This window comes from Hyla sarda, chromosome 7 (genome assembly GCF_029499605.1).
Source record: "Hyla sarda isolate aHylSar1 chromosome 7, aHylSar1.hap1, whole genome shotgun sequence".
Classification (NCBI taxonomy): Eukaryota; Metazoa; Chordata; class Amphibia; order Anura; family Hylidae; genus Hyla; species Hyla sarda.
Window position 1 is genome coordinate 143,075,870 of NC_079195.1, and position 18,255 is coordinate 143,094,124.

The 18,255-nt window shown below is 45.3% G+C and overlaps 1 protein-coding gene across 2 annotated transcripts in view; it reads right to left on the reverse strand.

Annotated features, from left to right (window-relative positions):
- C7H10orf53 (chromosome 7 C10orf53 homolog) overlaps positions 1–16,840 on the reverse strand; it is an 87,210-nt gene extending 70,370 nt beyond the window's left edge. Inside the window, exon 1 of one of the 2 annotated variants that reach the window (XR_008846158.1) lies at positions 16,203–16,840. Coding sequence is in view for 1 of the 2 variants with exons in the window: in XM_056529633.1 (XP_056385608.1) it covers positions 16,203–16,299 (97 nt within the window). In the remaining variant the exon portion in view is untranslated. The remainder of the gene's footprint in view (positions 1–16,202) is intronic. The other variant, XM_056529633.1, reaches the window with a different exon arrangement.
- Positions 16,841–18,255: the final 1,415 nt, after the last annotated feature.

Consider the following 18,255-nt stretch of genomic DNA (forward strand, 5'->3'; position numbering starts at 1 on the left):
ATACTAAAACAGGACAGCAGTGAAGAAGCATTAAAAAGCTACAGAGAAAAATGTAAAATATGTAAAAAAACTAATAAAAGCCGCAAAAATAAGTACAGAAAGACTCCTTGCCAAAGAGAGTAAAACTAACCCCAAAATGTTCTTTAACTATATTAATAGCAAAAAGGTCAAAAATGAAAGTGTGGGCCCCTTAAAAAATGATGAGGAAGAAATTATAAACTGGGATCAAGAAAAAGCAAATATATTATTAAACAAATTCTTCTCCACTGTATTCACCGAGGAAAATGAAATGCCAGGTGAAATACAGTGAGATAAGGTAAAATCCCCAGTACAGGTCACCTGTCTAACCCAGGAACAAGTACAGTACCGCCTACAAAAAAATCAAAATAGGCAAATCACCAGGTCCGGATGGCATTCACCCCCGTGTTCTAAAGGAATTAAGTAATGTAATAGACAGACCCCTATTTTTAATATTCCAGGACTCTATAGCAACAGGGACTGTTCCCCTGGACTGGGGCATAGCAAATGTGGTACCGATATTTAAAAAGGGAACAAAAGGTGACCCCCGGGAATTATAGACCTGTTAGTTTAACCTCTGTTGTATGTAAATTGTTTGAGGGTTTTCTAAGAGATGCTATTTTGGAATATCTTGATACAAATAAATGTATGACCCCATATCAGCATGGCTTTATGAGGGATCGGTCCTGTCAAACTAACCTGATCAGCTATTATGAGGAGGTAAGCTCCAGACTGGACCAGGGGGAAATCGCTGGATGTTGCATAACTGGATTTTTCCAAAGCATTTGATACGGTGCCACATAAAAGGTTGGTGCATAAAATGAGAAGGATCGAGCTGGGGGACAATGTGTGTAAGTGGGTAAGTAACTGGCTCTGTGATAGGAAACAGAGGGTGGTTATTAATGGTACTTATTCTGATTGGGTGACTGTTACTAGTTGGGTACCACAGGGGTCCGTCTTGGGTCCTGTTCTGTTTAATATATTTATTAATGACCTTGTACAGGGGTTGAATAGTAAAGTAACAATCTTTGCAGATGATACTAAACTCTGTAAAGCGGTAAACACAATAGGGGACAGTGCACTGTTACAATTAGATCTGGATAGGTTGGAGGTTTGGGCTGGGAAGTGGCAAATGAGGTCCAACACTGATAAATGTAAAGATAATGCACATGGGGAAGAAAAATCCGGGCTTTGGTTATGTATTAAATGGGAGAACACTTGGGACGACTGACATAGAAAAGGACTTAGGAGTCTTAGTTAACAGTAAATTTAGCTGTAGTGACCAGTGTCGGGCAGCTGCTGCCAAGGCTAATAACATCATGGGGTGCATCAATAGGGGCATAGATGCCCACGACAAGGAAATAATTCTACCGCTGTACTGTACAAATCACTAGTCAGACCACACATGGAATACTGTGTACAGTACTGGGCACCAGTGTACAAGAAAGATATAGTGGAGCTGGAGAGGGTTCAAAGACGGGCAACCAGAGTAATACGGGGAATGCGAGGACTACAGTACCCAGAAATATTATCAGAATTAGGGTTATTTAGTTTAGAAAAAAGAAGGCTTAGGGGAGATCTAATAACTATGTATAAATATATCAGGGGACAGTACAGAGATCTCTCCCATGATCTATTTATATCCAGGACTGTATCTAGAACAAGGGGGCATCCTCTACGTTTAGAGGAAAGAAGGTTTCTACACCAGCACAGACAGCGATTCTTTACTGTAAGAGCAGTGAGACTGTGGAATTCTCTGCCTGAGGAGGTGGTCAAGGTGAACTCTGTAAAACAGTTCAAAACGGATCTGGATGCATTTTTGGAGAGTAATAACGTCGCTGGTTATGTATACTAGATTTATAGGGACAGAACGTTGATCCAGGGATTTATTCTGACTGCCATATTTGGAGTCGGGAAGGAATTTTTACCTCTAGTATGAGGGTTTTTTGCCTTCCTCTGGATCAACTCAGTAGGGATATACCGTATTTATCGGCGTATAACACGCACTTTTTAGGCTAAAATTTTTAGCCTAAAGTCTGTGTGCGTGTTATACGCCGATACACCCCCAGGAAAGGCAGGGGGAGAGAGGCCGTCGCTGCCCGCTTCTCTCCCCCTGCCTTTCCTGGGGTCTAGAGCGCTGCTGTCGGCCCTTCTCACCCCCTGGCTATCGGCGGCGCCGACAGCCAGGGGGAGAGAAGGGGCAGCGGCACCCATTGCCGGCGCCGCTGCCCCGTTGCCTCCCCCCATCCCCGGTGGCATAATTACCTGAGTCGGGTCCGCGCTGCTGCAGGCCTCCGGCGTGCGTCCCGGCGTCGTTGCTATGCGCTGAATGGCGCGGCGCATGACGTCAGTGCACCGCGCCGTTCATAGCAACGACGCAGGGGACGCACGCCGGAGGCCTGCAGCAGCGCGGACCCGACTCAGGTAATTATGCCACCGGGGATGGGGGAGGCAACGGGGCAGCGGCGCCGGCAATGGGTGCCGCTGCCCCTTTTCTCCCCCTGGCTGTCGGCGCCGGCACCGATAGTCAGGGGGACAGAATGGGCAGCAGCGCCGATAGCCAGGGGGTGAGAAGGGCCGACAGCAGCGCTCTAGACCCCAGGAAAGGCAGGGGGAGAGAAGCGGGCAGCGACGGCCTCTCTCCCCCTGCCTTTCCTGGGGGTATATCGGGGTATACACGCGCACACACGCACCCTCATTTTACCATGGATATTTGGGTAAAAAACTTTTTTGACCCAAATATCCTTGGTAAAATGAGGGTGCGTGTTATAGGCCGGTGCGTGGTATACCCCGATAAATACGGTAGGTTGAACTTGATGGACTCTGGTCTTTTTTCAACCTCATGAACTATGTTACTATATTCTTCCACTTTAGTTTTTTCCTCCTCACCTTTTAAAAATCATATCGCTTTCATTTTTCCACCTACAGACCCATATGAGGGCTTGTTTTTTGTACCACCAATTGTACTTTGTAATGACATCAATCATTTCACCTAAATATTTATGGCGAAACCAGTAAAAAAAAAAACAAAAAAAAAACTGTGGCAAAATTAAAAAAAAAACCTGATACTTTGTAACTTTTGGGTGCTTCCGATTCTATGCAGTGCACTTTTTGGTAAAAAATGACACCATATCTTTATTCTAGGTACATACGGTTACAATGATACCCAATTTATATAGTTTATTTTTTATTTTATTTTATTTTACTACTTTGAAAAATTATAACTAACTTCTGACCCCTATAACATTTTTAATTTTTCCATATATGGGGTGGTATGAGGGCTAATTTTTTGTGCAGTGATTTAAAGTTTTTATAGGTACGATGATTGTTTTGATCTGAATTTTTTATCACTTTTTAGGGTACACAAAGTGACCAAAAATACTCAATTTTGGACTTTAGAATTTTTTTTACGTGTATGCCATTGATCGTGCGGTTTAATTAACATTATATTTTTTATAGTTTAGACATTTAAGCACGTGGCGATACCACATATGTTTATTTACATTTTATTTATTTTTATATGGGAAGACTTTTATTTAGGAAGACGCTAACCCCTTGGGGACTCGGGGCTTTTCTGTTTTTGCACTTTCATTTTTTTCCCTCACCTTTTAAAATAATCCTTTCAATTTTCCACCTACAGACTCATGATGGCTTATTTTTTGCGCCACCAATTCTACTTTGTAATGTCACTGTGATTTTACAGCAAAATCTATGGCAAAACCAAAAAAAATAATCATTGTGCAACGAAACTGAAGACAAAAACGCCATTTTGTAATTTTGGTGGCTTCCGTTTCTACGCAGTACATTTTTCGGTAAAAATGACACCTTATCTTTATTCTATAGGTCCATATGATTAAAATGATTGATTTTGTATTCCAGAAAAAAAAACAACCTCATAACTGCATGCAGGAAAATGTACCGTATATACTCGAGTATAAGCCGAGTTTTTCAGCATGATTTTTTTGTGCTGAAAACACCCCCCTCGGCTTATACTTGAGTGAACCCTCCGCCCTCAGTGGTCTTCAACCTGCGGACCTCCAGATGTTTCAAAACTACAACTCCCAGCATGCCCGGGCAGCCATCGGCTGTCTGGGCTTGCTGGGAGTTGTAGTTTTGAAACCTCTGGAGGTCCGCAGGTTGAAGACCACTGCGGCCTTCGACATCATCCAGACCCCCCACCCCCTTTAGTTTTGTACTCACCTCCGCTCGGCGGGACGTTAGGGTGCGCTGGTCCGGTGCTGCAGGACTGTCCGGTGGGGAGGTCGTTCCGGGCTGTCTTCACCGGGGGGACCTCTTCTCCGCGCTTCAGCCCGGCCCCGGAATAGTCACGTTGCCTTGACGACGACGCAGAGGGACGTTCATTAGCAACGTCCCTCTGCGTCGTCGTCAAGGCAACACCTTTATTCCGGGCCCGAAGCGCGGAGAAGAGGCACCCGGGTGAAGATGGACAGCCCGGAACCACTATCCCACCGGACGACCTCCCCACCAGACAGTCCTACAGCACTGGACCAGTGCCGATGGCTGCCCGGGCTTGCTGGGAGTTGTAGTTTTGAAACATCTGGAGGTCCGCAGGTTGAAGACCACTGTATCAGACATTGACAAGCGGTGATGATGAAGGGGGGGGCTGATGACATGTGGTGATGATGACAAGGGGATGATGAAGGGGGGGGTGGAATGATGGCAAGGGGATGATGAAGGGGGGGTGTGGGATGATGGCAAGGGGATGATGAAGGGGGGGGTGTGGAATGATGACAAGGGGGTGTGGGATGATGACAAGGGGATGATGAAGGGGGTGTGTGGGATGATGACAAGGGGGTGTGGGATGATGAAGGGGGGATGATGACAGGGTGATGATGATGAGGGCGTTAATGATGGGGGTCTGGATGATGACAGGGGGGATGATGTATTTCCCACCCTAGGCTTATACTCGAGTCAATAACTTTTCCTGGGATTTTGGGGTGAAATTAGGGGCTACGGCTTATATTTGGGTCGGCTTATACTCGAGTATATACAGTATATGTTTAAAATGGTCATCTTCTGGCACCTATAACTTTTTTATTCTTCCCTGCTAACGGGGGGGGGGGGGGGGGGGTATGAGGGCTAATTTTTGCACCTTGATCTAATGTTTTTATCGGTACCATTTCTGTTTTGATTGGACATTTTGATTGCTTTTTATTCATTTTTTATATGGTATAAAAAGTGACCAAATACACGCTTTTTGGGATTTTTTTTACATGTACGTCATTGATCATGCGGTTTAATTAACAATATATTTTCATAGTTCGAACATGTACGCACGCGGCGGTATCACGTTTATATTTATTTACATGTTTAAAAATGGGAAAAGGGGGGTGATTTATTAACTCTATTTTTACACTTAGGGGGCTATAACATGCAGTACATTAATTGCCAGCACTGTTTAATGCTATGCCATAGCACTGCATTGATCAGTGTTATCGGCGGTCGATTGCTAAAGCCTGGATCTCAGGCTCGGAGCAATCAATCACCGATCGGACGTGCCGGAGGCAGGTAAGGGATCCTTCTGCTGCATCCTAGCTGATCGGGACACCGCGGTTTCACTGCGGTGGTCCCGATTAGCCCGACTGAGCTGCCGGGGATGCTTTACATTTTAGATGCGGTGATCAACTTTGATCGCCACATCTAAAGGGTTAATAGCGCATCACTGCGATCGGTGATGCGCACTATTAGCCCCGGGTCCCGACTACCGTTAGCCATTGGGATGACCGAATATGATGCGGGGTCACCACGTGACATCGCAGGAGTGGGCAGGGGTACGCCCTGCATCCTCAAGAGGTTGAATCACCTTTTTACACTTTTTCTTTTTTTGCAACCATAAAATTGCATAGCATTGATGAGAGTAATCTGTGCTCAATTGCTCCAGCCTGGATCTCAGGCTTAGAGCAATCAAACGACAATCGGACAGCAAAGTGCAGGTAAGGCCCCACCCGCTGTCCTCTCAGCTGTTCACCGCTGCAGTCCCGAACAGCTCTGCTGAGCTAACCGGCATTGATTTCTCCTTTTTTAGATGCCACAATCAACTTTAATCGTTGCCTCTAAAGGGATAATACCAGACATCAACCCAATTGGTGATGTCCAGTATTAGCCGTGGGTCCTGGATGCTGATAGAAACCGGGACCCAGCAGGTACGAAGCGCGCTTAACATAACTGGGTCAGCCATGGACGTTAATATATGTCCATGGTCGTTAAGGGGTTAAAACTGTGGATGTAGTGATTGAGTTGGCGGGTTCGAAGTATAGCATTCCAGAGAACTGGTGCAGCATGAGCAAAGTCTTGGAGACAGGAGTGAGAAGTTTGGGTTATAGAAGATGTTAGTGTTAGGTCATTAGCAGAGCAGACAGAACGTGTTGGATGGTAGACAAAGAGGAGAGAGGAGATGTAGGGAGGTGCAGCACTGTGGAGAGAGCTTAGTGGGTGAGAAAGAGGATTTTGTACTCAATTCTGGACTGAATAGGTAACTAGTATAGTGACTGACACAGGAGGGAGGCATCGGTGTAATGGCTGGATAGGAGGAGTTTGGCTGCGGCATTGAGGATGGACTGGAGAGGGGAGAGTTTAGAGAAGGGAAAGCTTATTGATCCACTCCACCTTGACACTAGTCAAGGCGGAGTGAATCAAAGCAAAATTAAAGTTTTAGCGGTTTCAATAGTGAGAAACAAGCGGATTCTAGAGATGTTTTTGAGGTGCAGGTGACAAGAACATGAAAGGGACTGAATATAGGGAGTGAAAGACAGATGAGAGTCTAGTATAACTCCAAGACAGCAAGCTTGCTGCCTAGGAGTTACGGTGGTACCACATACAGAGATGGAAATGTCAGGTTTAGGGAGATCAATTAGGGTGCATGAACCCCACATTTTCACTCTACAGGTGCCGGATCCGGCTGGGGGAGGGAGAAACCGTGCGCTCCCGTACCCCAGCCGGACCGATGCCCTAATCCATTGACTTTAGTGAGCTGACCAGAGTCACCGTTTTACTCCGGTCGGCTCATTTTTGACCCATATCCAGTTTTCTGACTGGACCTCATTGCCAGTTAAGCTACAGAAACCCTGCCCGTGCCAGTTACAGCCACATTTCCAGATATAATAAAACTAAGATTGCAGGAGAACGGCCAGGTGGATCCGGCCAAGGTAAGGATCATAGGAATCAGCGTCTCCCGCACTATCCATCAGTACCTGTGATTAGTGCGGGAGCAAACGTGACAGTTTTCCTTTAAAGGGGTTATCCAGGGAAAAACTTTTTTATATATCAACTGGCTCCAGAAAGTTAAACAGATTTGTAAATTACTTCTATTAAAAAATGTTAATCCTTTCAGTTGTTCTTTTCTGTCTAAGTGCTCTCTGATGACACGTGTCTCGGGAACCGCCCAGTTTGGAAGCAAATTCCCATAGCAAACCTCTTCTACACTGTGTAGTTCCCGAGACAAGCAGAGATGTCAGCAGAGAGCACTGTTGCCAGACAGAAAACAACAACTCAACTTTAGCAGCTGATAATTATTGAAAGGATTAAGATTTTTTAATAGAAATCATTTACAAATCTGTTTAACTTTCTGGAGCCAGTTGATTTATATATATATATATATATAAAAAAAAGGTTTTTCTTGGAATACCCCTTTAACCCCTTAAGGACTCAGCCCATTTTGGCCTTAAGGACTCGGACAATTTAATTTTTACGTTTTCGTTTTCCTCCTCGCCTTCTAAAAATCATACCTCTTTTATATTTTCATCGCCAGACTAGTATGAGGGCTTGTTTTTTGCATGACCAGTTGTCCTTTGTAATGACATCACTCATTATATCATAAAATATATGGCGCAACCAAAAAACACTATTTTTGTGGGGAAATTAAAAAGAAAAACGCAAATTTGCTAATTTTTGGAAGGTTTCGTTTTCACGCCGTACAATTTACGGTAAAAATTACGTGTGTTCTTTATTCTGAGGGTCAATACGATTAAAATGATACCCATTATTACATACATACATTATTTTTTGCGCCATGATCTGTACTTTTTTTTGATACTATATTTGCATATAAAAAACTTTTTATACATTTATATACATGTATTAAAAAAGTAGCAATTTTTGACTTTTTTCTTTTTTTTTACGTTCACGCCGTTCACCCTACGGGATCATTAACATTTCATTTTAATAGTTCGGACATTTACGCACGCGGCGATACCAAATATGTCTATTAAATTAATTTTTTACGCTTTTTGGGGGTAAAATAGGAAAAAACAGACATTTTACTTTTTTATTGGGGGAGGGGATTTTTCACTTTTACTTTGACATTTTTTTTTTTTTTTTTTTTTTTTTTTTTTACATTTGAATAGTCCCCATAGGGGACTATTCATAGCAATACCATGATTGCTAATACTGATCTGTTCTATGTATAGGACATAGAACAGATCAGTGTTATCGGTCATCTTCTGCTCTGGTCTGCTCGATCTCAGACCAGAGCAGAAGACGCCGGGAGCCAGAAGGAGGAAGGTGAGGGGACCTCAGTGCGGCGTTCTGAATGATCGGATCCCTGCAGCAGTGCTGCGGGCGATCCGATCATTCATTGAAATCGCGTACTGCCGCAGATGCCGGGATCTGTATTGATCCCGGCATCTGAGGGGTTAATGGCGGACGCCCGCAAGACCGCGGGCGTCGGCTATTGCCGGCGGGTCCCTGGCTGCGATCAGCAGCCGGGATCAGCCGCGCATGACACGGGCATCGCTCCGATGCCCACGGTTATGCACAGGACGTAAATGTACGTCCTGGTGCGTTAAGTACCACCGCACCAGGACGTACATTTACGTCCTGTGTCCTTAAGGGGTTAACGACGCAGGACATATATTTACGTCCTGAGCCGGCTCCCGCGATATGAAGTTGGGTCGCGCTGCGGCCGCGGCTAATACCACACATCGCCAATCGCGGCAATGTGCGGTATTAACCCTTTAGAAGCGGCGGTCAAAGCTGACCGCCACTTCTAAAGTGAAAGTGAAACTATCCCGACGAGTCAGTCGGGCTGTTCAGGACTGCCGCGGTGAAATCGCGGCGTCCCGAACAGCTTACAGGACACCGGGAGGGCCCTTACCTGACGAATGACTGCTCCATGCCTGAGATCCAGGCAGGAGCAGTCAAGCGCCGATAACACTGATCACAGGCGTGTTAATACACGCCAGTGATCAGCATGAGAGATCAGTGTGTGCAGTGTTATAGGTCCCTATGGGACCTATAACACTGCAAAAAAAAAGTTAAAAAAAAAGTGTTAATAAAGGTCATTTAACCCCTTCCCTAATAAAAGTTTGAATCACCCCCCTTTTCCCATAAAAAAAATAAAACCGTGTAAAAAAATAAAAAAATAAACATATGTGGTATGGCCACGTGCGTAAATGTCCGAACTATAAAAATATATCATTAATTAAACCGCACGGTCAATGGCATACGCGCAAAAAAATTCCAAAGTCCAAAAAAGCTTATTTTTGGTCACTTTTTATACCATTAAAAAATGAATAAAAAGTGATCAAAAAGTCCGATCAAAACAAAAATCATACTGATAAAAACTTCAGATCACGGCGCAAAAAATTAGTCCTCATACCGCACTGTACGTGGAAAAGTAAAAAAGTTATAGGGGTCAGAAGATGACATTTTTAAATGTATACATTTTCCTGCATGTAGTTATGATTTTTTCCAGAAGTACGACAAAATCAAACCTATATACCGTATTTATCGGGGTATACCACGCACCGGCCTATAACACGCACCCTCATTTTACCAAGGATATTTGGGTAAAAAATTTTTTTTACCCAAATATCCATGGTAAAATGAGTGTGCGTGTGTGCGCGTGTATACCCCGATATACCCCCAGGAAAGGCAGGGGGAGAGAGGCAGTCGCTGCCCGCTTCTCTCCCCCTGCCTTCCCTGGGGTCTAGAGTGCTGCTGCCGGCCCTTCTCTCCCCCTAGCTATCGGCGCAGCTGCCCGTTCTGTCCCCCTGACTATCGGTACCGGCGCCCCACTGCCGGCGCCGATAGCCAGGGGGAGAGAAGCGGCGCCGACAGCCAGGGGGAGGGAAGAGGCAGCGGCACCCATTGCCGGCGCCGCTGCCCCGTTGCCTACCCCCATCCCCGGTGGCATAATTACCTGGGTCGGGTCCGCGCTGCTGCAGGCCTCCGGCGCGCGTCCCCTGCGTCATTGTTATGCGCTGCACGGTGCGGCGCATGACGTCAGTGCGCCACGCCGTGCAAAGCAACGACGCCGGGGACGCACGCTGGAGGCCTGCAGCAGCGCGGACCCGACCCAGGTAATTATGCCACCGGGGATGGGGGAGGCAACGGGGCAGCGGCGCCGGCAATGGGTGCCGCTGCCCCTTCTCTGCCCCTGGCTGTCGACGCCGCATCTCTCCCCCTGGCTATCGGCACCGGCAGTGGGGCGCCGGCACCGATAGTCAGGGGGACAGAACGGGCAGCGGCGCCGATAGCTAGGGGGAGAGAAGGGCCGGCAGCAGCGCTCTAGACCCCAGGGAAGGCAGGGGGAGAGAAGCGGGCAGCGACGGCCTCTCTCCCGCTGCCTTTCCTGGGGGTGTATCGGCGTATAACACGCACATAGACTTTAGGCTAAAAATTTTAGCCTAAAAAGTGCGTGTTATACGCCGATAAATACGGTAAGTAGGGTATCATTTTAACCGTATGGACCTACAGAATAATGATAAGGTGTCATTTTTACCGAAATATGCACTGCGTAGAAACGGAAGCCCCCAAAAGTTACATTTTTATGTTAACGTTTTTTCTTCAATTTTGTCGCACAATGATTTTATTTTCCGTTTCGCCGTGAATTTTTGGGTAAAATGACTAATGTCAATGCAAAGTAGAATTGATGACGCAAAAAATAAGCCATAATATGGATTTTTAGGTGGAAAATTGAAAGGGTTATGATTTTTAAAAGGTAAGGAGATAAAAACGAAAGTGCAAAAACCCTTAAGGGGTTAAGGACCAGGCCAATTTTATTTTTGCATTTTCTTTTTTTCCTCCTCATCTTCAAAAAATCATAACTCTTTCATATTTAAAAAAAATGCAGGATTGGGAGCTCTACATAAAACAGTAAACCCAGGCCGAGGATACTGCGTTGCACCCACCCAATGTGCCAAAAATGCTACAAATACATAAATAAAAGGAGCAGTCCTCCCAGGCTAGGGGTATAAGATGAAAGATGAAGAATAGAATATTAAAGAGATACTAGATGAATAGTTGTGTCAAATATTAAACATTTATTAGATTACATTAATTACAATAGTTTCATAGTGAGGTCCTCGGCAGGGCCCTTGCTTCGGACGACACACAAATAATATTAACCATATATTAAAAAATGAGTAAAATACAATTGGGGCTAATATTGCACTAGAGGGATATATGGGACAGAAGGTGTCAAGCAATAGTCCAGTGGATGACGGTGACCTATCTCTGTGAATGATAGGTAATGAAAGTAAAAGTCTTGTAATAGTCACATAGCATACATAACGCTGATAGGGTTAATCCACAGTAGTTTTGGCACTCAGCAGTGCTGTAGGCTTACAGAAATTAGACCACTTTCCCTGTCTGCGCAGGGTTTGCTTTAAATAGATGCACATAATAGCGCTGCAGGCGTATCAGGTTATACAGTGACCCCCGACCTACGATGGCCCCGACATATGATCAAATCGACATACGATGGCCTCTCAGAGGCCATCGCATGTCGATGTCAGCTTCGACATACGATGCTTTTTTTATGTCGGGGCCATCGCATTAAGTGCTATCCTGCAGCGCAAAATGCTTAAGCTGCTGCCGGATAGCAGCTTAATGTTCCCCATGTGGTGCGGTAAGTATTTCTTACCCCTCCACGATGCTCCAGGGTGCCCTCCGGGTCCAGCGCTGGTCTTCCAGTGTCTTCTCGGCCCTCTCCGATGACGTCAATACGCTGCTGCGCACGTCATCCAATAGGAATGGCGTACGCAGCGGCGTAATGACGTCGCTACGCAGGCCCAGTAAGGCCTTGCAGAAGACAGCAGAGGACCGGAGAAAACAGCGGAGGACCGGAGAATACCAGGAGAGCCCAGCGGAGGCCCGGGGTCACCATCGGGAGCGGCGGGGACACCATCGCGAGCGGCGGGGACAGGTGAGTACAGCTTCCTATACTTTACATTGCAAGAATCCCTCAACATACGATGGATTCGACAAACGATGGCTATTTGGAACGAATTACCATCGTATGTTGAGGGACCACTGTATACAGTTGTGCAAGATGCGCTCTTCTATACCCTGGCGGCACGGGGACAAAATACAAGAAGTGGTCAATGAAGAACAGGCACTATGTGCCTCTTACCGGCTCCTTACCGGCTGAAACTTTTATCCCTACCATTGAAAAAGGGGACGTGGCTCCCTGAAACGCGTCTGGTACAGACTGCTTACTTGCATAGAGACCTGAACACATCAGAGCATTCTATTACCACAGCACAGCCAGCAACGGCATCTCACATCAGACCTCCATCCCTCTCCTGCTCCGGTTTCCCCATGCTGCCGGGTCAAAGAGGGCAGGCACCGGAGGACCTCCAGCGCTGACACACCCATTCGAATTCAGAGGAGCCGGTAAGAGGCATATAGTGCCCGTTCTTCATTGACCTCTTCTTGTATTTTGTCCCCGTGCCGCCGGGGTATAGAAGAGCGCAACTGTATATAACCTGATACGCCTGCAGTGCTATTATGCGCATCTATTTAAAGGAGTAGTCCGGCACGCACTTTTTTCATTTTATCCCGTCCGGGCTGCAAAATAAAAGAAAACACACTTTCTCCTACCTGCCAACGAGCCCCCGGAGCTCCGGTACAGGTGTTCTGTCCCTGGGCTGTATTCTTCTTACTTCATGTTAGCCTGGCACATCACACGGAGCTTCAGCCAATCACCGGCCGCAGCGATGTCCCGCGTCGGCCAGTGATAGGCTGAAGCTCCGTGTGACGTGCCGGGCTAACAGGAAGTAAGAAGAATACAGCCCGGGGACCGAACACATGTACCGGAGCTCCGGGGGCTCGTTGGCAGGTAAGAGAAAGTGTGTTTTCTTTTATTTTGCAGCTCGGACGGGATAAAAGGAAAAAAGTGCGCGCCGGACTACTCCTTTAACGCAAACCCTGCGCAGACAGGGAAAGTGGTCAAATTTCTGAAAGCCTACAGCGCCGCTGAGCACCAAAACTAATGTGGATTAACCCTATCAGCGTTATGTATGCTATGTGACTATTACAAGACTATTACTTTCATGACATACCATTCACAGAGATAGGTCACCGTCATCCCCTGGACTATTGCTTGACACCTTCTGTCCCATATATCCCTCTAGTGCAATATTAGCCCCAATTGTATTTTACTAATTTTTTAATATATGGTTAATATTATTTGTGTGTCGTCCGAAGCAAGGGCCCTTCCGAGGACCTCACTATGAAACTATTGTAATTACAGTGGTCCCTCAACATACGATGGTAATTCGTTCCAAACGACCCATCGTTTGTTGAATCCATCGTATGTTGAGGGATTCGTGCAATGTAAAAAGTGCATTTAATACTCACCTGTCCCCGCCGCTCGGGACCGCGTCCTCACCGCTCCCGATGCTGTCCCGCTGCTCAGGCGTCTTCTTCGGAATCCTCCGGCTTCTTCCGCATCTTCTCCGGTGTCCGGGCCTCGCTTTCTGGTGACGTTGGTGCCCCGGGGCGGCGTGCGCACAACGTAATAACGACGCCAGAAAGCGAGGCCCGGACCCCGGAGAAGATGCAGAAGACGCTGGAGGATTGCGAAGTGGACCCGAAGCAGCGGGGATAGGTAAGTGAACCTGTCCGGGATGCTTAAACTGCTATCGGACAGCAGCTTAAGCATTTTGCGCTGTCGGATAGCAGTTAATGCGATGGCCCCGACATATAAAAGCATCGTATGTCGATGCTGACATCGACATGCGATGGCCTCTGAGAGGCCATCATATGTCGATTTGATCATATGTCGGGGGGGTTACTGTAATGTAATCTAATAAATTATTAATATTTGACACAACTATTCATCTAGTATCTCTTTAATATTCTATTATTCATCTTTCATCTTATACCCCTAGCCTGTCAGGACTGCTCCATTCATTTATATATGTATTTCTTTTATATTTTCATACACAGACCTCTATGAGGGCTTGTTTTTTGCATGACCAATTTTACTTTGTAAGGACATCACTCATTTTACCATAAAATGTAGGGCGCAACCAAAAAAGCATTATTTATGTGGGGAAATTGAAAAGAAAACCGCAATTTAGCAAATTTTGGAAGGTTTTGTTTTCACGCTGTAAACTTTATGGTAAAAATTACATGTTTTCTTTATTATGTGGGTCAATACAAATAAAATGATACCCATGTTATATGCTTTTCTATAATTGTACTGCTTTAAAAAAAATCTCAAACTATTTAAATAAAATTGGTATGTTTGAAATTGCCCTATTTTGACCACCTATAACTTTCAAATTTTTCCGTATATGGGGCAATATGAGGGTAAATTTTTCCGCCGTGATCTGTAGTATTTATCGGTACCACTTTTGCTTACATTTTACTTTTTAATTTTGGAAAAGTAGCAATTTTGGATTTTTTTTTTTTACGTTTATGCCGTTCACCATACACGATATTTAACATTATATTTTGATGGTTCTGACATTTACGCACACGGCGATACCAAATATGTTTATAATTTTTTTTCTTACACTTTTTGGGGGTAAAATGTGAAAAGGGGACGATTTACATTTTTATTGGGCGAGGGAATTTTTCAATTTAAAAAAAAAAATTTTTGTAAACTTTTTTTTATTACACTTTTTATGTCCCCATAGGAAACTATTTATAGCAATCACTTGATTGCTAATACTGTTCAGTGCTATGCATAGAACATAGCACTGATCAGTATAATCGGCTATCTTCTGCTCTGGTCTGCTCGATCTCAGAGCAGAGACCCCTGGAGACGGATGGAGGCAGGTGAGGGGACCTCCGTGCGCCATTATAGTCGACCGGATCCCCGCGGCAACGCGGTAGGCGATCCGATCATCCATTTTAAGTGCCGCAATGCCGCAGATGCCATGATCTCTATTGATCATGGGATCTGAGGAGTTAATGGCAGACATCAGCGCAATCGCTGATTTCCACCATTACTGGTGCCGTGTGACGGTCCGTGCACAGGAAAAAGGATGAAGACTCGACCAGAGGACCGATCAGCTGTAGCAGCACTCCAGGGGAACGCAGGAAGGTAAGTGAAAGTTTGTGTTCTATATATATTTTTTTTAAGTCCGGGCACAACGGAGTGGGAATATTCTGCAGTAGACTACTCCTTTAGCCCCTTCACTACATGTACCTCATGGTGTGGCAGGACAGGATGTAAAGTACATGATGTCCTGGTGTGTTAAGTACCAGGGCATCAGGACGTACATTTACGTCCTATGTCGTTAAGAGGTTAATTGTGCATCACAAATATATATATTTTTTTGTTTCACTGTAGATTTGGTGGTAAAATGAGTGATGTCATTACAAAGTACAATTAAAAAAACAAGTTCTCATAAGTAGTGTAGTGAAAGATTACTTATCCCCAAAGGATAGGGGATAAGTTATAGATTGCGGGGGTTCTGACCGATGGGACCTCCCGCAATTTCCAGAACGGGGGGCCCTGGCAGTCTGCTGGTAGGGGGCGTGCCGACTCCCGCACAGAGCGGCGGCCGACGTTGGTCGTGGCTTCCCATTGGACCCCCCTGATCTATAACTTAAGGGATGTTATCATTCCCCGCACTACTCCTTTAAAATAGTTATGGTAGTTATGGGTAGAAGGCGAGGAGAGAAAAACAAAAAAAGGAATAATCCCTAAAGGTTCTTTTTTTTTATGGGGGGGGGGGGGGGGGGGTTATAGCAAAACCAGGGCTGGATTCTTATTTTAAAAAATAAAAATAAATAAAGTTGTTTTTTGTTTTCTTTTCTCCTATATGTCGGCAAAACAGCACCAAAGCCGCCCTCTGCTAACCTGGCAGCCTGATCACGTGAGTCCTGCCCCTCCGTCTGCTGCATCTTGGGACAGGACGGAGGAGCAGTCTCTTGTTCCTATATAACCTAATAATACAGAGCTCCGCATTGACTTCATAACTCACCTCGCAGCCCCTGCAGCCTGGACACACCGTGCTGCACTACTCCAGAGCCGTTCATGTACGGACCGAACCGCACAGTCACCAGGGCTTTCTCCGGCATGTTCCCCCGTTGTCAACTTTTCACTGTAGTACGCGGTCCCCATGGCAACCACACAGCGCTAGGCGAGGTACCGGGACGCGCCTGCTCAGTAGACGCGGTCTGCTAGTTAGAGCCGTACCATGTGACTACGCCTCCTGTACACTTACCTGCCAGCCATTACAGGCTATATAGTACGCTATATTAGCGGACCTACTGTTTGGCGCAGGCAAGTGGAGAAACCGGCTGAGTACTACAAGGATGCAAAGGGTACAGGAAAAATCTTAGCTGGTGGTAGCACAGCACGGCATCGGCACGACACCGGCACACAGCTGGGTGTTCGTCTCCGTTCTCTCCCTCGTCCTGTGATGCTCACTGCCTCCCCTCTCTCCAACTCGCCGAAGTTTTACCCTCTGCTCTATAAACCCCTCCTGTACTCTCCCCACCTCTCTCCTATCTAGTTCCCCAGTGTTGTCATGTGACAACAAATACATTTTGCATGTTTGCAAAAATCTTTGTCACCCCCTCAATACATCTGAATGGTGAGTAATGTCGGTTGTGAGGTGACTGGGGATATAATGCAGATCTAGGAGAAATGGCATCCTTTCTTAGAAAGCAATTTAACCCCTTAAGGACCACAGGTTTTTTCATTTTTGCACTTTCGTTTTTTCCTCCTCACCTTCTAAAAATCATAACGTTTTACATTTTCTGCTTGTAAGGAAAATAGACATTCCAAATAAATGATATATTGATTCACATATACAATTGCATCATAAAGTTGACATGTTTTTGCTTTTGGAAGACATCAGAGGGCTTCAAAGTATAGCAGCAATTTTTCACAAACTTTTCAAAATCTGAATTTTTCAGGGACCAGTTCAGTTTTGAAGTGGATTTGAGGGTCTCTTCATATTAGAAATACCCCATAAATGACCCCATTATAAAAACTGCACCCCCCCAAAGTATTCAAAATGACATTCAGTGAGTGTGTTAACCCTTTAGGTGTTTTACAGGAATAGCAGCAAAGTGAAGTAGAAAATTCAAAATCTTCATTTTTTACACTAACATGTTCTTGTAGACCCAATTTAGATTTTTTACAAGGGGTAAAAGGAGATAAATCTCCCTAAAATTTGTAACCCAATTTCTCTCGAGTAAGGAAATACCTCATGTGTATGTCAAAGGCTCTGTGGGTATTTTGGAGAGTACGTTTTTCTGAAATGGATTTTGGGGGGCATGTCACATTTAGGATCCCCTATGGTGCCAGAACAGCAGAAAAAAAAAATACATGGCATACTATTTTGAATACTACATCCCTCGAGGAATGTAACAAGGGGTACAGTGAGCCTTAACACCCCATAGGTGTTTGATAAATGTTCATTAAAGTGGGATGTGAAAAGGAAAAATGTTATTTATTTTTTTACACTAAAATGCTGGGGTTACCTCAATTTTTTTATTTTCACAAGTGGTGAAAGGAGAAAATGTCACCGTAAATTTGTAAGTACACTTCTTTGGAGTAAGGACATACCTAATATCTGGACGTAAACAGCTCTGCTGGTGCACACCGGGCTTGGAAGAGCAGAAGCACAGTCAGGGGCCTTGAGCATTTATGGAGCCAGAACAGTGGGACCCCCCCCCCCCCCCCTCTCAAGGAGCATTACATGGGGTAAATGACTAACAAGGGGTACAGTGGGACATGAAATGATAAAACAGGTTATGTTCCCAGAATGATGACCCAGACCATAGCCAAAACTAAAAAATATGCCCACCCCAAACCCTATGCTCTGAATCATCATTCTGGGAATGTGATGTGTGTGGCCGTCCCTAACCTGTTGCCTCAAATGCGCACCCCGCTCAGGTGGAGAAAGAGGCAATATAAAAAGTCTCCGATGATAGTGACCCGTGACCCATTTTTGGAAAAAATACCCCCAGAGGTCTTATCAGTTTTTTTTTTTATTAAAGAGTTTATTGGTCAATTTAGTGGTT